Below are 24,526 nucleotides of genomic sequence, written 5' to 3'. Positions count from 1 at the left end.
GGAGGGACCCTCCCGGCCCGGGGCGGGCCACGGCGGGGGGACACCGAGGGTCGGGGACCGGCCTGGGGGCGGTAGACAGGCCCCTCCGTCCCCCTGGACCCTGGGCGGGCCGCCCCGGCCTCGGGGTGTTGACCCCCGACCCCGGTCCCTCCATCTCCGGGCGGGCCGCCCGCCGGCCTCAGTATGCTGACCCTTGACCCGACCCCTCCATGTCCGGGCGGACGGCCCGCCGGCCTCGGGGCGTTGACCCCCGACCCCGGCCCCTCCATCTCCGGGCGGACCGCCCGCCGGCCTCGGGACGCCGACCCTTGACCCGACCCCTCCATCTGTGGCCCGCCGGCCTCGGGGCGTTGCCCTCCGCCCCCGTCGCCTCCCGCCCCCGCTGGCCGGCCACCAGCCCCAGAGCACTGACCGCCCGACCCTGAATTCAACGGGTCTTCCTCTTTCCTCGTGCCAATGGCGCCACTCCATCCTGGCAGAGGTATCGTATCCCCGCTTGCCCGATGAGAAAACCGAGGCACGGAGAAGGCACGGAGACTAGTAACGGCGTTTGTTAAGCGCTTATTATGCGCCACGCCCTGTTCTGAACGCCGGGGTAGATAGTAAGAACGATATTGGCATTCGTTCAGCGCCTACTATGTGCCGAGCACCGCTCTAAGCGCTGGGGGAGAGACGGGGTCACCGGGTTGCCCCCCGCGGGGCTCCCAGTTAATCCCCATTTGACAGATGAGGCCCAGAGAAGTGAAGCGACTCGCCCACAGTCACCCAGCTGCCAAGTGGCAGAGCCGGGAGTCGAACCCACGACCTCTGACTCCGAAGCCCGGGCTCCTGCCACTGAGCCACGCCGCCACGAGGTCATCAGGTTGGACACAGTCCCCGTCCCACATGGGGCTCACAGTCTCCCTCCCCATTTTTCAGGCGAGGGAACCGAGGCACGGAGGAGTGACGTGACTCACCCAAGGCCAGACAGCGGACGAGCGGCGGGGGCCGGGATTAGAACCCACGACCTCCCGCCTCCCAGGCCCGGGTTCTACCCGCTACCCGTTTCTCCGACTCGCCCGGGGTCTCGGAGCGGAGCCGGGCCGAGCTCGAACTCCGGCCTCCCACCCCATCCTGCTTTCACTGGACCGACGGGTCAGTCCGGCAGTGATATTTCCGGAGCGCTCTCTGCGTGCGCAGCACTGTGCTAAGCACCTCTCCCCCTTTTAGACCGCGAGCCCACCGCTGGGCGGGGATCAGCGTGGCTCAGCGGAAAGAGGCCGGGTTTGGGAGTCGGAGGTCGTGGGTTCTGATCCCGGCTCCGCCACTTGTCGGCTGGGTGACTTTGGGCCAGTCGCTTCACTGCTCTGTGCCTCAGTTCCCTCCTCTGTAAAATGGGGATGAAGACCGGGAGCCCCACGAGGGACAACCCGATCACCTAGTATCCCCCCAGCGCTCAGAACAGTGCTCTGCACATAGTGAGCGCTTAACAGATACCCACGTTGTTATTACTATCGTCTCTATCTGTTGCCGAACTGTCCATTCCAAGCGCTTAGTACAGCGCTCCGCATACGGTAAGCGCTCAGTAACTACGACTGCCTGACTGAGCGAATAGAAGCAGCGCGGCTTAGTGGAAAGAGCCCGGGCCCGGGAGTCAGAAGGTGGTGGGTTCTGATCCCGGCGCTGCCACTCGTCTGCCGGGTGACCTCGGGCAAGTCGCATCGCTTCTCCGGGCCTCAGTTCCTCCGTCTGTAAAATGGGGATGAAGACCGTGAGCCCCGCGTGGGACGACCCGATGTCTTCGCATCCCCCCTCAGTGCTTGGCGCATAGTAGGCGCTTAACAAATACCGTCGCCATTCTCTTTATCATCGAAGCCGAAAGGAGGTTTTGCTTGACAGAGCGCTTAACGAATATCATTATTAGTATTATTCAACTGCAACAGAGTTGGTAGACCCGGCCCCTGCCCACGAGGAGCTTACGGAGTGGACGGGGACCCAGACAACAACCTACATTTCAGACGGGGCAAATGACGGGGTAAAAGGGTGAGCCCGTCGTCGGGCAGGGACGGAATCTATCTGTTGCCGAACTGTCCATTCCAAGCGCTTAGTACAGTGCTCTGCACTCGGTGAGCGCTCAATAAATACCCCCGAATGACTGTAGGCACACTGGAACGGAGGGGGGCTGGCGATGGGGGTGCGTGTCAAATATTTAAAGGCGACAGACAATCATGGGGGTATCTGTTCAGCGCTCACTACGTGCAGAGCACCGTTCTAAGCGCTGGGGGAGATACAGGGTCGTCGGGTTGTCCCGCGTGGGGCTCCCGGTCTCCGTCCCCATTTTCCAGATGAGGGAACTGAGGCATAGAGGAAGTGAAATGACTTGCCCACAGTCTCACAGCTGACACGTGGCAGAGCGGGGATTCCTCCCTGGGAAGAGGTGAGATGGAAAGGAGAAGGGGCAGGGGAAAGGGGGGCGTAGTCAGGGAAGGCCTCTGGGAGGAGGTGGGGTTTTTTTTTTTTTTAGGAGGGTTCTGAAGGTGGGGAGAGCGGGGGGCCGTCGGATATAGAGGGGGAGGGAGGTCCAGGCCAGGGCGGGACGGGGGCCGGGGGTCGGCGGGGAGACGGAGGAGCTGGAGGGGCGGGGAGGAGGTCGGCACGACAGGAGCGGAGCGTGCGGCCCAGGGTGGAGGAGGAGGAGGAGGAGAGCGGCCGGGGCGGGGAGGACGGGGCGACTCGATGGACGCCTTGAAAGCCGACGGCGACGGGCTCCTGTCGGATGCGGAGGGGGCCGGGCGACCCCCGGGGGGTCTTGAGGAGCGGGGACACGCGGACCGAACGTTTTCGTCGAAAGACGACGCGGTCGGCAGAGCCGGGTGTGGACCGGAGCGGGGAGAGGCCGGAGGCCGGGAGGTCAACGGGGAGGCCGAGGCCGACATCCCGGCGGGAGAGGAAAGGGCGGATCGTAGCGATGTCGCGCGGTAAACCCGGCGTGGGCAGGGATCGTCCCTCTTTATTGCTGCGTTGTACTTTCCAAGCGCTCAGGACGGCGCTCTGCGCCCGGTAGGCGCTCAATAAATACGAATGGATGAGTGGAAGGTGGGACCGACGGGATCCGGTGACGGGTCGAAGACGCGGGTCGGACGAGAGAGAGGAGTCGAGGAGAAGGCCAACGTTTCAGACCTGGGAGACGGCCCGTCCTAATGATGTTGGTACCTGTCGAGCGCTCACCATGTGCCGAGCACCGTTCTAAGCGCCGGGGGAGACACGGGGGAATCGGGTCGTCCCCCGTGGGGCTCCCGGTCTTCATCCCCATTTTCCAGATGAGGGAACCGAGGCCCAGAGAAGTGACGTGACTCGCCCACGGTCACCCAGCTGACGGGTGGCCGAGCCGGGATTCGAACTCATGGCCTCCATTAAAACCGCTTGGTCTCTCCCCTTCTAGATTGGAAGCTCGCTGTGGGCGGGGGACGTGTCCGTTATATTGTTCCGCGGTCCTCTCCCAAGCGCTTAGCACGGTGCTCTGCACACAGTAAGCGCTCGATAAATACGATCGATGGACCGACCGCCGTAGAAAACGGGCAATGAATAATAATAATGATAACGTTGGTGTTTGTTAAGCGCTGACTATGTGCAGAGCACTGTTCTAAGCGCTGGGGTAGACCCGGGGGAATCAGGTCGTCCCGCATGGGGGACAACTTAGTCTTAGTCCCCATTTTCCAGATGAGGGACCTGAGGCCCAGAGAAGTGAAGTGACTCGCCCACAGTCCCACAGTTGACAAGTAGCGGAGCTGGGATTCGAACTCATGACCTCCGACTCCAAAGCCCACGCTCTTTCCACTGAGCCAGGCCGCTTCTGCATACCACCGGTAGATTCCAAACTCCGGCTCACGACATCCGAGCGGCAATGATGATGATGGTGACAGTATTCGGTAAGCGCTCGCTAGGTGCCAAGCGCCGTACTAAGCGCCGGGGGGGGGGGGGGGGGGGATACGAGGTCATCGGGTTGTCCCACCTGGGGCTCACCGGCTTCGTCCCCATTTTCCGGAGGAGGGAACCGAGGGCCGGAGAAGTGAAGCGACTGGCCCCAAGTCACCCGGCAGACAAGGAGGCGGAGCCGGGATTAGAACCCACGCCCTCGGACCCCCGAGCCCAAGGTTTTCCCGCGACCTGGCGGAAGCTATCGATGGGCCGTGAATTCCGGGAAAACGCGGGGGACGGAGAAAGGGGGGGGGCGGGTCGGCCTCGGCATCCCCGGCCCGGGCAGCCGAGCGGGTTGGACGCTCACCTGTCTGGTCAGCCACGAGTCCGACGTCATCTCGTATTTCTAAAACGCAATAAGAGGGACACGTTTACTGTGGCTCGAGCCCGGGCCTGCGAGGCAGGAGGACCTGGGATCAGCTGCGTGACTTCGGGCGAGTCACTTCCCTTCTCTGGGCCTCAGTTCCCTCATCTGGAAAATGGGGCTGAAGAGCGGGAGCCCCACGGCGGACGGCCCGATTCCCCCGTGGCTCCCCCGGCGCTCGGAACGGTGGTCGGCACGTAGTGGGCGCTTAACGGATACCGACGTCATTTAATCCCGATTCCCCCACTTGAGGATGACGGTATTTGTGAAGCGCCGACAGCGAAGCAGCGCGGCTCAGCGGAAAGAGCCCGGGCTCGGGAGTCCGAGGGCGCGGGTTCTAATCCGGGCTCCGCCGCCTGTCAGCCGGGCGCCTTTGGACGAGTCACTTCACTTCTCCGGGCCTCAGCGACCTCGTCTGGAAAACGGGGACGAAGACCGCGAGCCCCACATGGGACGACGTGATTCCCCTCCGTCTACTCCAGCGCTCAGAACGGGGCTCGGCACATAGTAAGCGCTTAACAAATACCAACATCATCATCATCATCATTATTATTATTATTAGTATCACGTGCCAGGCACTGTACCGGAACAGATTCGGGGGAAATCAAGTTGGACCCAATCCCGGTCCCCCGTCGGGCTCACGGGCTCAATCCCCATTTTCCAGATGAGGTCACTGAGGCCCAGAGAAGTGAAGTGACTTGCCCAAGGTCACACAGCAGACCAATGGCAGCGCGGGGATTAGAACCCAGGTCCCAGGCCTGGGGTCGTTTAATAATAATTGATGATGATAATTGTATTTTTTAAGCGCTTCCTCTGTGCCAGGCACTGTACTAGAGGAGCAGCGCGGCTCAGTGGCAAGAGCCCGGGCTTGGGAGTCCGAGGTCACGGGTTCGAATCCCGGCTCCGCCACGTGTCAGCCGTGGGGACCGTGGGCCAGTCGCTTCACTTCTCTGGGCCTCAGTTCCCTCATCTGGAAAATGGGGCTGGAGACCGGGAGCCCCACGGGGGACGACCTGATGACCCTTCATTCAATAGTATTTATTGAGCGCTTGCTACGTGCAGAGCACCGTACTAAGCGCTCGGAACGAACAGGTCGGCGACAGATAGAGACCGTCCCCGCCGTCTGACGGGGCTCCCGGTCTAATCGGGGGAGACGGACGGACGAGAACGATATTTTCATCACCCTATTTATTTTGTTAATGAAACGTACATCGCCTCGATTCCATTTGGTCGCCATCGTCTCCACGCGACGTCCTTCCCCTCGACCCCATCTATCGCCGTCGTTCCCGTCCGTCCGTCTCCCCGGATCGGACCGCGAGCCCGTCGGACGGCGGGGACCGTCCTGTCCGTCGCCGACACCGTCCGTCCGAGCGCTCGGTCCGGTGCTCTGCGCGTAGTAAGCGCTCAATGAGCGCGACTGAATGAACGAACGAACGAAAGAACGATGGCAATCAACGGAGTCGAGGGGAAGAACATCTCGTAAAAACAATGGCAACTAAATAGGGTCGAGGCGATGTACCTTCCGATCTCCCCCCAGCGCTCAGAACAGTGCCCGGCACAGAGTGGGCGCTTAGCGAACACCGACGCGACGACGACTGAAGATCGGGAGGGGCGGAGGCGTCGCTTACCTTGGTACAGGCTCCCGTGGTGGTCTCGCAGAGGGTGAGAATCGAGAGGTTCTGGGCCCGGTTCAGCCACCGCACCAGAGTTTTCGTGTTGTTGACCCACTTCACCATGGTGATGTAATATTCCCTGGGCGGAGGGTGGCCAATAATAATGACGATAATGATAATAATGATAACGTTGGTATTTGTTAAGCGCTCACCAGGTGCCGAGCTCACACACTTTTAATCCCTATTTTCCAGATGAGGGAACCGAGGCCCAGAGAAGCGAAGCGACGCGCCCACGGTCCCCCGGCCGACAAGCGGCAGGGCCGGGGGTCGAACCCGTGACCTCCGACTCCGAAGCCCGGGCTCTATCCCGCCGCGCCGCGCTGCTTCCCCGTGCCAATTCACGCTGCCGATCACCACCGACGGGACCGACGGAGCGCCGACTCTCCGTTAAGCGCTCGCTACGCGGCCGGCACCGTCGTGAGCGCCGGCGAGGCTTGGGAGTCGGAGGGCGCGGGGTCCATTCGTTCGGCCGAGTTTCTTTGAGGCCGGGAGGAGGGCGGGGACGGTCCCTATCGGGGCCCGAATCGTCCATTCCGAGCGCTTGCTCCAGTGCTCTGCACACGGTGAGCGCTCAGTAAATACTCAGTACTCGTCTGCTCAACTACTCGTCCGCTCGACTTACTCGTCCGCTCAACTGCTCGTCCGCTCGACTGAATAGAGGAGCGGCGCGGCTCAGTGGAAAGAGCCCGGGCTTGGGAGTCAGAGGTCATGGGTTCGAATGCCGGCTCCGCCACCTGTCGGCCGGGTGACCGTGGGCGAGTCGCTTCCCTTCTCCGGGCCTCGGTTCCCTCATCTGGAAAACGGGGATTAACCGTGAGCCTCACGGGGGACGACCCGATGACCCCGTCTCTCCCCCAGCGCTTAGAACGGTGCTCTGCACCTAGGAAGCGCTTAACAAGTACCAACATTATATATTTTCATTACCCTATTTATTTTGTTAATAAGATGTACATCGCCTCGATTCTATTAAGTCGCCATCGGTTTTTACGAGCTGTTCTTCCCCTCGACTCTGTCGATCGCCATCGTTCCCGTCCGTCCGTCTCCCCCGATCGGACCGTAAACCCGTCGGAGGGCAGGGACCGTCTCCCTCTGTTACCGATTTGTCCATTCCGAGCGCTTAGTACAGTGCTCTGCGCATAGGAAGCGCTCAATTGAATACGATCGAACGAATGAGTAAATAGCAGCAGCGTGGCTCAGTGGAAAGAGCCCCGGCTTGGGAGTCAGAGGTCATGAGTTCGAATCCCGGCTCCGCCACCTGTCGGCCGGGTGACCGTGGGCGAGTCGCTTCCCTTCTCTGGGCCTCGGTTCCCTCATCTGTCAAATGGGGATGAAGACTGGGAGCCTCACGTGGGACGCCCCGATGACCCCGTCTCTCCCCCGGCGCTTAGAACGGTGCTCGGCACCTAGTAAGGGCTTAACGAATACCGACATTATTATTATTGTTAAAGAGCACGGGCTTAGGAGTCAGAGGTCACGGGTTCTGATCCCGGCTCCGCCGCTTGTCAGCTGTGTGACTTTGGGCAAGTCACTTACCTTCTCTGCGCCTCAGTGACCTCGACTGTCAAATGGGGACGAAGACCGAGAGCCTCACGGGGGACGACCCGACGACCCCGTATCTCCCCCAGCGCTTGGAACGGTGCTCGGCACATAGTAAGCGCTTAACAGATACCAACATTATTATTAAATACCGCCGAACGAAGGGAGCTCTCGAGCGGGCGCGGAGCACTGTGCGAAGCGCTGGGAAAGTACCAGGCAAGGAATAGAGAGAGACGATCCCGGGTTCTCATCCCGCCTCTGTCGCCTGCCAGCCGGGTGACCGGGGGCGAGTCACTTCTCCGGGCCTCAGTTCCCTCATCTGTCAAATGGGGATGAAGACCGGGAGCCCCACGGGGGACAGCGTGATGACCTCGGATCTCCCCCGGCGTTTAAAACAGTGCTCGGCGTGTAGTAAGCGCTTAACACATGCCGTCATCATCGCTATTATTATTATAAAACAAGCTCATCAGGTTGGACACGGTCCCCGTCCCACGCGGGGCTCACGGTCTTCATTCCATTTTACGATCATTAATAATAATAGCAGTAATGGTATTTGTTAAGCGCTTACTATGTGCCGGGCACCGTACTGAGCGCTGGGTGGATACAAGCTAATCGACGTTGGAACAGCCCCTGGCCCAGGTGGGGCTCATGGGCTTCACCCCATTTTAGCATCATTGATTATGATTATGAGAAGCAGCGTGGCTCAGTGGAAAGAGCACGGGTTTTGGAGTCAGAGGTCATGGGTTCGAATCCCGGCTCTGCCACTCGTCAGCCGGGGGACTGTGGGCGAGTCGCTTCACTCCTCTGGGCCTCGGTGACCTCATCTGGAAAATGGGGATGAAGACCGGGAGCCTCACGAGGGACGACCCGATGACCCCGGATCTCCCCCGGCGCTTAGAACAGCGCTCTGCACGTAGTAAGCGCTTCACAAATACCAACATTATTATCATTAATTATTGATTATAATAGTAATGGTATTGGTTGAGCGCTTATTAGGTGTCGGGCACCGTTCTGAGCGTTGGGGGAGATACAGGCTAGTGAGGTTAGACACGGTCCCCGTCCCACGTGGGGCTCGCGGTCTTCCACTCCATTTTATTAGTATCGTTGATAATAGTAATTAACAATAATAACAGCAGTGATATTGGTATTTGTTAAGCGCTTACTATGTGCCAGGCACCGGACTAAGCGCTGGGATGGATACAAGCTGATGAGGTTGGACACGGACCCTGTCCCACGGGGGGCTCCCAGTCTTCATCTCCATTTTATTATTATTAATAATGATAGGATTGGTCTTTGTTAAGCGCTCGCTCTGTGCTAAGCACTGTTCTAAGCGCTGGGCGGACTTATCACTAAGCACAGAGCATCAACTCCTCCCCGCTTCACAGCCCTCCTGCGAGCTCACCTCCTCCAGGAGGCCTTCCCAGACGGGGCCCTCCCTTTCCCTCTATTCTTCCCCCTTCCCCTCCCCCCAGCGCTTGTGTATATTTGTAAATATTATTTATTACTCCATTAATTTTATTGATGATGTGTCCAGCTCTATAATTCTATGTATTAATGTTGGTACTCGTTAAGCGCTGACTCTGTGCAGAGCACCGTTCTAAGCGCTGGGGGAGAGACGGGGCCATCGGGTCGTCCCGCGTGAGGCTCCCGGTCTTCATCCCCCTTTTCCAGATGAGGGAACCGAGGCCCAGAGAAGTGAAGTGACTCGCCCACGGTCACCCGGCCGACAAGTGGCAGAGCGGGGATTCGAACCCATGACCCCTGACTCCCAAGCCCGGGCTCTTTCCACTGAACCAATTATTTGGATGCTATCGATGCCCGTCTACTTGTTTTGTTTCCATCCCCCTGGGACATCAGTCAATCAATCAATGGGATTTATAATAATAATAATAATAATAATTATAATGGTATTTGTTAAGGGAGAAGTAGCGCGGCTCCGAGGAAAGAGGCCGGGCTGGGGAGTCAGGGGTCTTGGGTTCGAATCCCGGCTCCGCCACTTGTCAGCTGGGTGACTGCGGGCAAGTCACTTCACTTCTCTGGGCCAACGTCATTATTCTTCTTCTAGACCGTGAGCCCGTCGTCGGGCAGGGATGGTCTCCATCTGTTGCCGAAACGGCCTTTCCAGGCGCTCAGTACAGAGTAAGCGCTCGAGAAATACGATCGGACGAATGAGCGGACGAGGGGAGGCTTCGCTGGGTTTCGCGGGGGTCCCTCGCCCCACCGGAACCCTTTCTTGGGGGGGGCGTGGAAACCCCCCGGGGCGAGGACCGGCCCGTTGGGGGAAGGCGGATTCCCGAACCGGCCTACCTCGATTTCAAGGCGTCGGGGGGCACCAGCTCCAGAGTGTGGGTGGGTCCGTAGAGGTTCACCACGAATAACCTCACCGTGGGGTTCGCCTGGCCTGCCTGGGGGGGGGGGGGGGGGAGAGAGTCGGTACAACAGTTGGGCTATTTGCTGAGCGCTTCCTAGGCGATGGGCCCCGGACTACGTCCCGGGGTGGAGGCGAGGGGATCGGGTGGGACGCCGTCCCCGTCCCATGTGGGGTTTTCCACTCGCGTGCAGGGTAATGATAATGTTTTGGGTATTCATTAAATAAAAGAAATAAACTGTGGTCTTTGTTAAGCGCTTACTACGCGCAAAGCGCTGTACTAAGCGCGGGGGGATACAAGGTGATCAGGTTGTCCCACGTGGGGCTCACAGTTTTAAGCCCCATTTGACAGATGAGGTCACTGAGGCGCAGAGGAGATAAGTGACTTGCCCAAGGTCGCACAGCTGACGCGCGGCGGAGCCGGGATTAGAACCCGTGACCTCTGACTCCCAAGCCCGCGCTTAAGCGCTTACTAGGCGCCATGCTAAACGCTGGGGTGGAGATGAGCAGATCGAACTGGACGCTTGTCCCCGTCCCACGTGGGGCTCGGCGCTCACAGGCAGGGCAGTAATGATGATTGGGGTATTTACTGAGCGCTTACTAGGTGCCAGGCACTGTACCAGGCGCCGGGGTGGAGACGAGGAGATCGGGAGGGACGCCGGCCCCGTCCCACGTGGGGTTTGCCACTCACACGCAGAGAAATGATAATAATTATAGTGTTGGTTAGTTGTCTGCTGGGTGGCCTTGGGCCAGTCACTTCACTCCTCTGGGCCTCAGTCCCCTCATCTGGAAAATGGGGATGAAGCCCGGGAGCCCCATGAGGGACAAGCTGATGACCTCGGATCCCCCGCCGGTGCTTAGAACAGTGCTTGGCACGTAGTAAGTGCTTAATAAATGCCATTATTACGGTATTGCCATGCCACTCACGTGCAGGGTGATGATAATCACTGGGGTATTCGTTCAGCGCTTACTATGTGCCAAGCACTGTATTAAGCGCCGGGGTGGAGGATACGAGCAAATCGGGTTGGACGCAGTCCCCGTCCCACGTGTAGCTCACAACTCCTCGGCAGAGAAGCAGCGTGGCTCAGTGGAAAGAGCCCGGGCTTGGGAGTCCGAGGTCATGGGTTCGAATCCCGGCTCCGCCCCTTGCCAGCTGGGTGACCGCGGGCAGGTCACTTCTCTGTGCCTCAGTTCCCTCATCTGGAACATGGGCATTTAGACCGTGAGCCTCACGTGGGACAAGCCGATGACCCCGGATCTCCCCCAGCGCTTAGAACGGTGCCCTGCACAGAGTAAGCGCTTGACCGATACCAACAGTGTCACAGGCGGAGTAATGATGACGACTGGGGTATCCGTCAAGTGCTTACTGTGTACCAGGCACTGTGCTAAGCGCCGGGGGAGATACGAGATAATCGTGGGGGACACAGTCCCCGTCCCACGGGGGGCTCCCAGTCTTCATCCCCATTTTAGAGATGAGGGAACTGGGGCCCGGAGAAGTGAAGTGACTCGCCCAAAGTCATACACGCAGTTTATGACAGAGCATCATTTGGTCGTTAACGCTTAGGACAGTGCTCTGCACACGGTAAGCGCTCAGTACATTCGATTGCGTGAATCTGTGGAGTGCTCACCGTGTGCCAGGCCCTGTACTAAGCACCGAGGTGGATGCAAGCAAATCGGGTTGGACACGGTCCCCGTCTCCATCCCCGGTTTCCAGATGAGGTCCCTGAGGCCCAGAGAAGTGAGGTGACTTGCCCCAAGTCACCGGGCCGCCGAGTGGCGGAGCCGGGATTCGAACCCGCGACCTCCGACTCCCAAGCCCGGACCCTTTCCACTGAATCACGCTGCTTCTCTGATTATTACACTGTCTTCTCCCAAGGGCTCGGTCCAGTGCTCTGCGCCCAGGAAGCGCTCAATAAGTAGGACGGAAGGAAGCCCCTTACCTTAGGATAGGGGTAGTCCTTGGCCTTGGGGTAGACGCCCCCCGTGTAGCGCGGGAGGAGCATGCGGGGCACGAGCGAGTCGTTGAGGGCGAGGAAGGCCAGACGCTCTCCGTCCTGGGACCACCAGTGGGCCACGTGGGTGTGCAGGATTTCCTCTGCGAAGGAGACGGGGGGGGGGGGACGCCATTGGGGGACAGGGTCTGCCCAAGGGACACCCCTTCCCTCCCTCCCGCCCCCGAACCCGCCACCTCCTCCTCCGCGGCGTGACGCCGCGGGTGGAGCGCCCCGCCAAGCGGCCTGGCTCAGCGGAAAGCCGTCGGGGTCCGAGGTCCTGGGTTCTAATCCCGACTCCGCCGGGTGACTTAATGATGTCGGGGTTTGTTAGGCGCTCACCACGCGCCGAGCACCGTTCTAAGCGCCGGGGGAGAGACGGGGTCGTCGGGTCGTCCCGCGTGAGGCTCCCGGTCTTCGTCCCCATTTTCCAGATGAGGTTGCCGAGGGCCCAGAGAAGGGAGGTGACTCGCCCACGGTCACCCAGCTGACGAGGGGCGGGGCCGGGAGTCGAACCCGTGACCTCTGACTCCCAAGCCCGGGCTCTTGCCACCGCGCCACGCGAGCCGCTTCGCTGGGCCTCAGTGACCTCATCTGGAAAATGGGGATGGAGACCGCGAGCCCCACGGGGGACAACCCGATGACCTTTTACCTAGCCCAGCGTTTAGAACAGTGCTTGGTACACTGTAAACATTTAACAGATACCATCATTATTATTCTCTCTTCCTCCTTGACCACATGGATCCTCGGGTCCTTCAATACCCATTCATTCATTCAACAGTATCTACTGAGCGCTTACTATGTGCGGAGCGCTGTCCCAAGCGCTTGGAATATACAGCTCGGCAACGGAGAGGGACCGTCCCCGCCCCGGGACGGGCTCACGGTCTAATCGGGGGAGACGGACGGTAGAGCGCCACGGGACGGAACAAAGCGGGACGACATTATCGCGGTAAATAGAATCGGGGCGATGGACACCTCGTTAACAAAATGAGGAGGGTAATAAATAACATATACAAACGAGCACGGCGTCGAGGGGAGGGGAAGGGGAGTTGGGGAGGAGCAGAGGGAAAGGGGGCTCAGCCGAGGGGAGGTGAAGGGGGGGGGGTCCACCTAGGTGTTCCCGACCGTCTGCCTTGGATGGCGCCTCAACCCGGGAAGCAGCGTGGCTCAGTGGAAAGAGCACGGGCTTGGGAGTCGGGGCTCGTGAGTTCGAATCCCAGCTCTGCCGCTCGTCGGCTGCGTGGCCGTGGGCGGGTCACTTAACCTCTCTGGGCCTCAGTTCCCTCATCCGTCAAATGGGGATGAAGACCGGGAGCCCCACGCGGGACGACCCGATTCCCCCGTGTCTACCCCGGCGCTTAGAAGGGTGCTCGGCACATAGTGGGCGCTTAACAGATACCAGCATGATTATTATTATTAACCCCTCCACTGACCCCCGGTTCCACCCCATCTCACCCGCTCACCGACCTGGACTCACCATCTCTAGCCGCTGCCCAATCTCTACCCTCACCCACCCCGAGATCCTTCTAGCGGACGACCGTCTCCGCGGCGGCCTTCTCCCGCCGAAGCCCCCCTCCCCGTAAATCCGTACCGTTCCCCCCCAGACACCTCCCATCCAACTCTCTCAACTCGCCACCCGCTGTCGTCCGTCCGTCTCCCGCGATGGGACCGGAAGCCCGTCAGAGGGCAGGGACCGTCTCTATCTGTCCATTCCAAGCGCTTAGTCCAGGGCTCTGCCCATAGTAAGCGCTCCATAAATACTGCCGAATGAACGAATGAGCCTCCGTAGCCAAACCGCCTTCCCCGGACGGCCAAACTGACGCTCTCATCACCACCCTCTCTACGGAACTCAACTCGCTCGCTCCCCTGTCCCTCCGCCGATCCCGGGCCACTAACCCACGGCCCCGGATCACCTCCAGGGTCCTCCCTCTTCGCTCTTGGACGTGAGCCGTAGAGCGTGGTTGGCGGAGGTCTAGGTATCGGGCTGATTTTGTCCACCGCCAGGTTTCTCATCTGCCCTCTCTTTCCCCGGCAAAATCGATTCGCCATCCTTATTGACCCCTAAGCCCCTCGCCCTTTCCGGTTGTTCCAGACATTTAGCTCCCTCCTTAAATCCCCTGTCCCCCCGCCTCCCCCATCCCTTGCCCCCAGTGACCCGGCCACCTACTCGTGGCTCGGCGGCAAGAGCCCGGGCTTGGGAGTCAGAGGACATGGGTTCGAATCCCAGCTCCGCCCCTGGTCAGCTGGGTGACTGTGGGCGAGTCACTTCACTTCTCCGTGCCTCAGTGACCTCACCTGTAAAATGGGGATTAACCGGGAGCCTCACGGGGGACGGCCCGATGACCCTGTATCTCCCCCAGCGCTTAGAACGGTGTTCTGCACATAGGAAGTGCTTAACAAATACCGACGTTATTATTATTATTATTATTATTAAGCTGGTACGATCACTCATCCTATCCTGACTGGATGATTGGCTCAGTCTCCTTTCTGACCTCCCAACCTCCTGCCTCTCCCCACTTCAGTCCAGACCTGACTCCGCTGCCCCGATTATCTTTCTACAGAAACGTTCGGGGCGTGTCACCCCACTCCTCAAAAATCTCCAGGGGTTGCCCACCCACCTCCGCATCAACTAGAAACCCCTCACCCGTCGGCTTCCAGGCCCCCCACGCCCCGGCCCCGTCCTCCCTCCCCTCCCTTCCGTCCTCCTCCGGCCCGGGCCGCGCGCCCGGCTCCTCCTGGGCCGCTCGCCTCCTCCCCGGGCCTCCGGCTCGGCCGGCCCGCCGGAGACCCCCGGCCCGCGGCCCGCCGCTGTCCCGGACGCCCTCCCTCCTCTAATCCGCCAAATAACCCCCCTTCCCTCCTTCAAAGCCCTACTGGACGCTCACCTCCTCCAAGAGGCCTTCCCGGACTGAGCCCCCCTTTACCTCAACTCCCCCTCCCTTCCACATAGATATATGTTGGTATCTGTTAAGCGCTTATTATGTGCCGAGCACCGTTCTAAGCGCTGGGGTAGACACGGGGGAATCAGGTCGTCCCACGTGGGGTTCACAGTATTAATCCCCATTATACAGATGAGGGAACCGAGGCCCAGAGAAGCGAAGTGACTCGCCCACAGTCCCACAGCTGACGAGTGGCCGAGCCGGGAGTCGAACCCATGACCTCTGACTCCCAAGCCCGGGCTCTTCCCACTGAGCCGCGCTGCTTCTCAATCCCCTCCACCCTCTCCCTCTGCTCTTCCCCCGCCCGCCCCACGGCCCTTACGTATATATCTTTAATTCTGTGGATTTATACCGATGCCCGTTTACTTGTTTTGCTGTCCGTCTCCCAGCCGCTAGACTCTGAGTCCATCGGGGGCAGGGATCGTCTCTCTGTTGCTGCATTGGACTTTCCAAGCGCTTAGTCCGGCGCTCTGCACCCAGTAAGGGCTCCGTAAACACGATCGAATATACGAATTAATAAGAAAATTGACCCTATCAGGCGTGATCCCTCGAAAATCTTCCCTGCCCCTCTCCAGTCCCTCCCCTCTCCTGCCCCTTCTTCATCCTTCCCGGCAGTATCTCTAGGGGGAAATCTCCTGCCTCCTCTCAAAATCCACCCCCTCCTCCTGTGAGTCCGACCCCTTTCCTTCACACCTTATCAAAACACCGGCAGCCTCCTCCCTTCTCGCGTGGCTTAGTAGCGAAGCGGCGTGGCTCAGCGGCAAGAGGCCAGGCTTGGGAGTCAGAGGCTGTGAGTTCTAATCCCGGCTCCGCCGCTTATCGGCTGCGTGACACTGGGAAAGTCACTTCCCTTCTCTAGGCCTCAGTTAGCTCATCTGGAAAGTGGGGATTATGACTGCGAGCCCCATGTGGGACACCCTGATTAGCCTGTATCTACTCCAGCGCTCAGAACAGTGCTTGGCACATAGTGAGCGCCTAACAAATACCACCGATATCATTATTCCCTCCCTAACCGCCATTTTCGATTGCTCACGCGCCGCTGGCTTTCGAACACGCCCACGTTGCCCCGTCCTAAAAAAAAAACCCTCCCTCGACCCCACGGCTCCCTCCCGTTACGGCCCCGTCCCCCTCCTACCCTTCCTCTCCAGACTCTTCGAGACACCCGCCGTCTCGGGTTTACGTCCTCCAATTCCCTCCCGGCTTCCTCCCGTCTGGCTTCCGTCCCCTTCGCTCCACAGAAACCGTCCCCTCAAAGCCACCGACGATCTCCTCCTCGCCAAATCCTCCGGCCTCTCGTTCATTCAGTAGTATTTACCGAGCGCTCACGAGGCGCAGAGCACCGGACCGAGCGCTCGGGACGCACGGGTCGGCGACGGACAGAGACGGTCCCCGCCGTCCGACGGGCTCGCGGTCCGATCGGGGGAGACGGGCGGACGGGAACGACGGCGATAGATAGAGTCGAGGGGAAGGACGTCGCGTAAAAACCGACGGCGACCACTCCATCCTCATCCCCCTCCACCTCTCGGCTGCCTTCGGCCCGTGGACCACCCCCTTCTCCTAGAAACGCTTTATTCTACTCAAGCCTCACGGCCCCTGTCCTCTCCCGGTTCTCCTCCTACCTCTCCGGCCTCTCCTTCTCCGTCTCCTCGGGGGGCTCCTCGTCCGCCTCCCGCCCTCTCGCCGTGGGGGTCCCTCAAGGTTCCGGGTCCCTTCTGGTCTCCGTCTCCACCCGCTCCCTGGGAGAACTCCGTCCGCCCCCGGCTTCGACCCCCACCTCTCCGCGGACGATTCCCCGAACCTCCCTCTCCGGCCCCGCTCTCTCTCCTCTCTCCGGTCTCACACTTCCCTCTGCCTTCAAGACGTCTCTTCTTGGCTTGTCTCTCCGTCATTTCAACTCCAATTCATTTCATTCATTCAATAGTATTTATTGAGCGCTCACTATGTGCAGAGCACTGGACTAAGCGCTTGGGATGAACAAGCCGGCAACAGATAGAGACGGTCCCTGCCGTCTGACGGGCTCACGGTCTATTAACGAGGCTGAGAAGCAGCGTGGCTCAGCGGGTGGAGCCCGGGCTTGGGAGTCAGAGGCCGTGGGTTCTAATCCCGGCTCTGCCGCTGATCAGCCGTGTGACTCCGGGCAAGTCGCTTCGCTTCTCTGGGCCTCAGGTATCTCGTCTGTAAAATGGGGATTAAGACTGTGAGCCCCACGTGGGACGACCTGAATACCTTGTATCTACCCCAGTGTTTAGAACGGTGCTTGGCACATAGTAAGCGCTTAACAAATACCAAAACTATTATTATTCTTATTAAGGTTGAACTTTCTTCCCACCCAAACCATGTCTTCTCGCTCACTTTCCCTTCACCCTTCAGGATGGAACCACTGTCCTTCCCGTCTCACAGGCCCATAACCTTGGCGTTATCCTTGACTCCTCTCTCTCATTCAACCCATACACTCAAGCCATCACTCGATTCTATCTATCGCCGTCGTTCTCGTCCGTCTCCCCCGATTAGACCGCGAGCCCGTCGAAGGGCGGGGACCGTCTCTATCCGTTGCCGATCTGTCCATTCCGAGCGCTCAGTCCAGTGCTCTGCACATAGTGAGCGCTCAATAAATACCACTGAATGAATGAATGAATAAAAGCTGTTAATTCTACCTTCGCAAGGTCCCTAAATCCACCCTGTGCTCTCCATCCGAACTCCTACCGCTTTAATCCAACCACGGGCCCTGTCCCACCTGGATGACAGCATCGGCCTCCTTGTCGACCTCCCAAGCCTCCTGCCTCTCCCCACTTCAGTCCATGCTTCACTCCGCTGTCCGGCTCATTTTTCTCCAGCAGTGTTCGGTCCACGTCTCCCCGCTCCTCAAAAAACTCCAGGGGTTGCCCGTCCCCCTCCGCCTCAGACAGAAGCCCCTCACCGTCGGCTTTAAAGGCGTCCACGGGGTGGTCCCGTCCTCCCCGCCCCGGCCGCTCTCCTCCTCCTCCGGCCCGGCCCTCACGCTCCGCTCCTCTCGTGCCGACCTCCTCCCTGCCCCTCCAGCTTCTCCGTCTCATGGCCGACCCCCGGCCCCCATCCTGCCTCCGGCCCGGAACGTCCTCCCTCTTCATATCCCACGGACGACGGCTCTTCCCCCCTTCACACCCACCTCCTCGCCGTCCCCCGGTCTCGCCCGTCCCGCCGTCGACCCCCGGCCCGCGTCCTCCCCGCCGTCCCGGAAGCCCTCCCTCCTCGCCTCCGCCAAACTCATTCTCTTCTCCTCTTCAAAGCCCTACCGAGAGCTCACCTCCTCCGGGAGGCCTTCCCACACCGAGCTTCCCCTTTTCCCTCTGCTCCCTCTGCTGCCCCTCTACCCGCCCCTTCCCCTCCCCTCAGCTAAGCCCCCTTTCCCCCCCTTTCCCTCCGCTCCTCCCCCTCTCCCTTCCCTCCCCTCGGCACTCTGCTCGTCCGCTCAACTCTCTCTATTTTTTATTACCCTATTTATTTTGTTAATGAGATGTCCATCCCCCCGATTCTATTTATGGCTATCGTTTTTGTCCGTCCGTCTCCCCCGCTTAGACTGTAAGCTCACCAATGGGCAGGGACTGTCTCTATCTGTTGCCGAATTGTCCATTCCAAGCGCTCGGTCCAGTGCTCTGCACATAGTAAGTGCTCAATAAATACTATTGAATGAATGAAGGCAGGCCCACTTCCTCCAGGAAGCCTTCCCCGACCGCACCCTCCTCTCCTCTCCTCCCGCTCCCTCCCGCGTCGCCCCGACTCGCTCCCTTTCTTCATTCCCCCCGTCCCAGTCCCGCACCGCTTATGTCCACCTCCTTCACTGATTTCTTTCTATTCATGTCTCCCTCCCCCCTCCCTAGACTGTGAGCTCGATGTGGGCAGGGGACGTGCCTGCTTGCTGCTTGACACGTAGTAAGCGCTTAACAAATATCGATATTACCATCATCATCATCACCCCCGGGGCTTGGCACCTAGTAAGTGCCGGATCGCTTTGTACAGTGACAAAGTGACACATCGCTTTGTACAGTGCTTGCCCACAGTAAGCGCTCAATAAATAGGATGGACCGAACTAGCACATGAATGAAAAATAATTAGGGTGCTCGTTAAGCGCTTGCCATGTGCCATGAGCTGTTCTAATTTCTGAGGTAGCTACAAGCTCATCGGGTTGGACACAGTGTTTGTCCCACGTGGGGCTCCCGGTCTTCATCCCCATTTTCCAGATGAGGGAACTGAGGCCCAGAGAAGTGAAATGACTCGCCCACGGTCACGCAGGAGACGGGTGGCGGAGGCAGGGCTAGAACCCAGATCCTTGTGATTCCCCGGCCTGTGCTCTATCCAGTGGCAATCCGGCACTTACTATGTGCCAAGCCCTGGGGTAATAGTAATATGTTGGAATTGTTAAGCGCTTACGATGCGCAGAGCACCGTTCTAAGCGCTGGGGGAGACACGGGGTCATCGGCTCGCCCCGCGTGAGGCTCCCGGTCTTCATCCCCATTTTATAGATGCGGTAACTGAGGCCCGGGGAAGTGAAAGGACTTGCCCACAGTCACCCAGCTGACAAGCGGCGGGGCTGGGATTCGAACCCACGACCTCTGACTCCCAAGCCCGGCCTCTTGCCACTGAGCCCCGCTGCTTCTCTAACCTCTAGGCCGCCTCTCGACCTCCCCGCCGTGTCCGTCCGAAACCCCAACGAGTGACTCACGTTCGTATAACCAGTCCGCGATTCCGTTGAAGATGAAGCCTTCTTTTCCCGACGAGGTCAGTCTGAGGGAGCTGCTCTTCACGTCGGGCTGGTAGTAAATATTATTTTCAAATATATAGATCTGGAAGGGAAAACAGATCAAACACAACTGGCATCTCACGGGGTTGAACGGAAATGGCTCTCTGGGGGGAGAACGGCATTCGGTAAGTCCACCGGTGGATCAGCGGCCCGGCCCCCGCGGAAAGAGCCCGGGCTTGGGAGTCGCGGGGTGTGGGTTCTAATCCCGGCTCCGCCGCTTCTCCGCTGGGTGACTTTGGGCCAGTCGCTTCCCTTCTCTGGGCCTCATCTGGAAAATGGGGACCGAGACCCTGAGCCCCACGGGGGACGACCTCATTACCTTGTATCTCCCCCCCCCCAGCGCTTAGAACAGTGCTGGGCACGTAGAGAAGCAGCGTGGCTCGGTGGAAAGAGCCCGGGCTTGGGAGTCGGAGGTCGTGGGTTCTAATCCTGCCTCCGCCACTAGTCTGCCGTGTGACCGGGGGCAAGTCACCTCACTTCTCTGGGCCTCGGTTACCTCATCTGGAAAAATGGGGATTAAAAAATGTGAGCCCCACGTGGGACAATCTGATGACCCTGTATCCACCCCAGCGCTTAGGACGGTGCTCGGCACAGAGTAAGCGCTTAACAAATACCGTAGTAATTATTAGTAGTAGTAGTAGTAAGCGCTTAGCAAATGCCATTATTATTATTATATTTATTGAGCGCTTACTGTGGGCAGAGCCCTGTAATAATAATAATGATGCTGCTGATGGTATTCGTTAAGCGCTTACTATGTGCCGAGCACTGTTTTAAGCGCTGGGGGAGACACAGGGTCATCAGGTCGTCCCACGTGGGGCTCCCGGTCTTCATCCCCATTTTCCAGATGAGGGAACTGAGGCCCAGAGAGGTGCCCAAGGTCACGCAGCAGACAAGTGGCGGAGATGGGATACCAAGCGCTTTGGAAAGAACTCTATCATAACATCATAATAACGTTGGTATTTGTTAAGCGCTTACTACGTGCAGAGCACTGTTCTAAGCGCTGGGGTGGATACAGGGGAATCAGGTGGTCCCACGTGAGGCTCACAGTTAATCCCCATTTTCCAGATGAGGTCACTGAGGCCCAGAGTAAGTGAAGTGACTGGCCCACGGTCACCCAGCTGACAAGTGGCCGAGCAGGGTTTCGAACCCATGACCTCTGACTCCCAAGCCCGGGCTCTTTCCACTGAGCCACGCTGCTTCTCCAATGGTCCCTGCCCATCACGAGGTCGCTCATCATGTGCCAGGCACTGTTCTAAACGCTGGCGTGTATTCATTCATTCATTCATTCGATAGCATCTATTGAGCGCTTCCTGTGTGCAGAGCACTGGACTAAGCGCTTGGAATGTCCCACGTGGGGCTCACAATCTTAATCCCCATTTTCAGATGAGGTAACTGAGGCACAGAGAAGCGAAAAGACTTGCCCAAGGTCACACAGCAGACAAGCGGCGGAGCCGAGGTCCTGGTGCCCGTGCTCTACCCCCTAGGCTACACTGCTTCTCACCCTACTAGTTGATATTGTATTTATTAGGATATTCATATTGATATAGAAGCAGCGCGGATCAGTGGGAAGAGGCCGGGCTTGGGCGTCGGAGGTCGTGGGTTCTAATCGCGGCTCCGCCGCTCGTCAGCTGTGTGACCTCGGGCAAGTCGCCTCACTTCTCCGGGCCTCGGTGACCTCATCTGGAAAATGGGGATGAAGACTGGGAGCCCCACGCGAGACAACCTGATGACCTCGTAGCTCCCCAGCGCTTAGAACAGTGCTCTGCACATAGTAAGCGCTTCGCAAATGCCATCATCATCATCACTGTGAAATTTTCTGGGTCTGAAGGTGACGCCACACACACACAATAAGAAGGATAACGATGTTGGTATTTGTTGAGCGCTTACTATGTGCGGAGCACTGTTCTAAGCGCCGGGGTAGACACAAGGGAATCAGGTTGTCCCCCGTGGGGCTCCCGGTCTTCATCCCCATTTGACAGATGAGGTCACCGAGGCCCAGAGAAGCGAAGGGACTCGCCCACAGTCACCCAGCTGACAGGTGGCGGAGCCGGGAGTCGAACCCGTGACCTCTGACTCCCAAGGCCGGGCTCTTTCCACCGAGCCACGCTGCTTCCCAGGAGCCTGAACTCTAAAAATGGCAACACTTTCCTTCTAAACTGTGTAACCGGTCTCCCGATTCTTGCCCAATAGACTCGTGGTCTTTTACCGGACCTGTAGTGCATTCATTCAGTCATACTTATCGAGCGCTTACTATGTGCAAAGCACTGTACTAAGCGCTTGGGAGAGGACAACACACTCCCTGCCCACAAGGAGCTTACAGTCTAGGGGCGGGGAGACGGACGTTGATAGAAAAGCGGCCCAGGAGCAAGATGGCAATCAGATTCAATATTCCTATGAGTCAGACGATGGTCATAATAATAATAATGTTGGTATTTATTAAGCGCTTACTATGTGCCGAGCACCGTTCTAAGCGCTGGGGGAGACACGGGGGAATCAGGTTGTCCCACGTGAGGCTCACAATCTTAATCCCCATTTTCCAGATGAGGTCACTGAGGCCCAGAGAAGTGAAGTGACTCGCCCTCGGTTCTAATCCCGGCTCCGCCCCTCGTCTGCCGTGTGACCTTGGGCGAGTCACTTCACTTCTCTGGGCCTCAGTGACCTCATCTGGAAAATGGGGCTGGAGACTGTGAGCCCCGCGGGGGACAGGGACCGTGTCCAACCCGATTAGCTTGTCTCCCCCCCCCCCGGTGCCTGCCACGTAGTGAGCGCTTAACAGATACCCTCCCCGAAAAATAAAAAAAAGACCGTGAGCCCCACGTGGAACGTGGCCAGTGTCCAATCCGATAGTCTTTTATCTCCTCGGCGCTTAGTACGGTGCCGGTCACGTAGTAAGAAGCAGTGTGGCTCGGTAGCAAGAGCCCAGACTTGGGAGTCGGAGGTCGTGGGTTCTAATCCCGGCCCCGCCCCCTATCGGCTGTGTGACTTTGGACGAGTCCCTTCACTTCTCTGGGCCTCAGTGACCTCATCTGTCAAATGGGGATGAAGATCGTGAGCCCCACGTGGGACGACCTGATGACCTCGTATCTCCTGCGGCGCTCAGAACAGTACCTGGCACACGGTAAGCGCTTAACAAATACCATCACCATTAGTATTATTAGTACTAGTAAGCGTTTGCTTGTATCCACCTCTGCGCTCACTACAGTGCCTGGCACACGGTAAGCGCTTAACAAATACCATCAGGCTTAGTATTCTTATTATTAGTAAGCGTTTGCTTGTATCCACCCCGGCGCTCAGTACAGTGCCTGGCACACGGTAAGCGCTTAACAAATACCATCAGGCTTAGTATTCTTCTTATTAGTAAGCGTTTGCCTGTATCCACCCCGGCGCTCAGTACAGTGCTTGGCCCAAGGTAAGGGCTTATCAAATACCATCATGTTTAGTCTCATTATCATTAGTAAGCGCTTAGAGAAACAGCGTGGCTCAGTGGCAAGAGCCCGGGCTTGGGAGTCAGAGGTCATGAGTTCGAATCCCGGCTCTGCCACTTGTCAGCTGTGGGACTGTGGGCGAGTCGCTTCGCTTCTCTGGGCCTCGGTTCCCTCATCTGGAAAATGGGGATTAACTGTGAACCACCTGATGACCCTGTATCTCCCCAGCGCTTAGAACGGTGCTCGGCACATAGTAAGCGCTTAACAAATACCAACGTTATTATTATTAATGTATCCACCCCGGCGCTCAGTACAGTGCCTGGCCCATGGTAAGGGCTTAGCAAATACCAGCATGTTTAATATTATTATTATTAGTGAGCATTTGCTTGTATCCACCCCGGCGCTCGGTACAGTGCCCGGCACATAGTAAGCGCTTAACAAATACCCTCATCATTACTGTTATTGAAGCAGCGTGGCTCAGTGGAAAGAGCCCGGGCTTGGGAGGCAGAGGTCGTGGGTTCCAATGCCGGCTCTGCCCCTTCTCTGCTGTGTGACTTTGGACAAGTCACTTCTCAGGGCCTCAGTTCCCTCATCTGGAAAATGGGGATTTATTGCCATCGTTCTCGTCCGCCCGTCTCCCCCGATCAGACCGTGAGCCCGTCGGAGGGCGGGGACCGTCTCTATCTGTCGCCGATTTGTCCATTCCAAGCGCTTAGTCCAGTGCTCTGCACCTAGTAAGCGCTCAATAAATACTATTGAATGAATGAATGACTGTGAACCCCACCTGGGACAACCTGATGACCTTGTATCTCCTGCAGCGCTCAGAACAGTGCTTGGCACAGAGTAAGCGCTTAACAGATACCATCCTGATTAGTAGCATTAGTACTAGTAAGCGTTTCTCGTATCCACCCCGGCGCTCAGTACAGTGCCTGGCACAAAGTAAGCGCTTAACGTATACTATCATGATTAGTATTATTAGTACTAGTAAGCATTTGCTTGTATCCACCTCAGCGCTCGCTACAGTGCCTAGCACATGGTAGGCACTTAACAAATACCATCGTGTTTAGTATTATTAGTAGTAGTAAGCGTTTGCTTGTATCCACCCCGGCGCTCAGTACGGTGCTTGGCCCATGGTAAGCGCTTAGCAAATACCATCACGTTGAATATTATCATTAGTAGTAAGCGTTTGCTTGTCTCCACCCCGGCGCTCAGTAGAGTGCTTGGCACATGGTAAGCGCTTAGCAAATACCATCACGTTGAGCATTACGATTATTAGTAGGCGTTTGCTTGTATCCCCGCCAGCGCTCAGTACAGCGCTTGGCCCACAGTAAGCGCTTAACAAATACCCTCACGATTATAGCAGCGTGGCTCAGTGGAAAGAGCCCGGGCTTGGGAGGCAGAGGTCGTGGGTTCGATTCCCGGCTCTGCCCCTTGTCAGCTTGGGTGACTGTGGGCGAGTCGTTTCACTTCTCTGTGCCTCAGTGACCTCATCCGTA

At 58.3% G+C, this 24,526-nt stretch overlaps 1 protein-coding gene across 2 annotated transcripts in view; it reads right to left on the bottom strand.

Moving 5' to 3' along the window:
• DPP10 (dipeptidyl peptidase like 10) overlaps positions 1 to 24,526 on the bottom strand; it is a 184,745-nt gene that overhangs the window by 57,329 nt on the left and 102,890 nt on the right. For both annotated transcript variants that reach the window (XM_029073455.2, XM_029073464.2), the window contains exons 8-12: positions 19,528 to 19,648; positions 11,839 to 11,993; positions 9,838 to 9,935; positions 5,950 to 6,073; positions 4,265 to 4,303 (exon numbers count right to left, since the gene is read on the bottom strand). In XM_029073455.2, the coding sequence (XP_028929288.1) occupies positions 4,265 to 4,303; positions 5,950 to 6,073; positions 9,838 to 9,935; positions 11,839 to 11,993; positions 19,528 to 19,648 (537 nt within the window). The remainder of the gene's footprint in view (positions 1 to 4,264; positions 4,304 to 5,949; positions 6,074 to 9,837; positions 9,936 to 11,838; positions 11,994 to 19,527; positions 19,649 to 24,526) is intronic.

Source organism: Ornithorhynchus anatinus, chromosome 1, assembly GCF_004115215.2.
Source record: "Ornithorhynchus anatinus isolate Pmale09 chromosome 1, mOrnAna1.pri.v4, whole genome shotgun sequence".
Lineage (NCBI taxonomy): Eukaryota > Metazoa > Chordata > Mammalia > Monotremata > Ornithorhynchidae > Ornithorhynchus > Ornithorhynchus anatinus.
The sequence above is the reverse complement of the archived record's forward strand: the minus strand, read 5'-3'. Positions and strand labels throughout refer to the sequence as shown.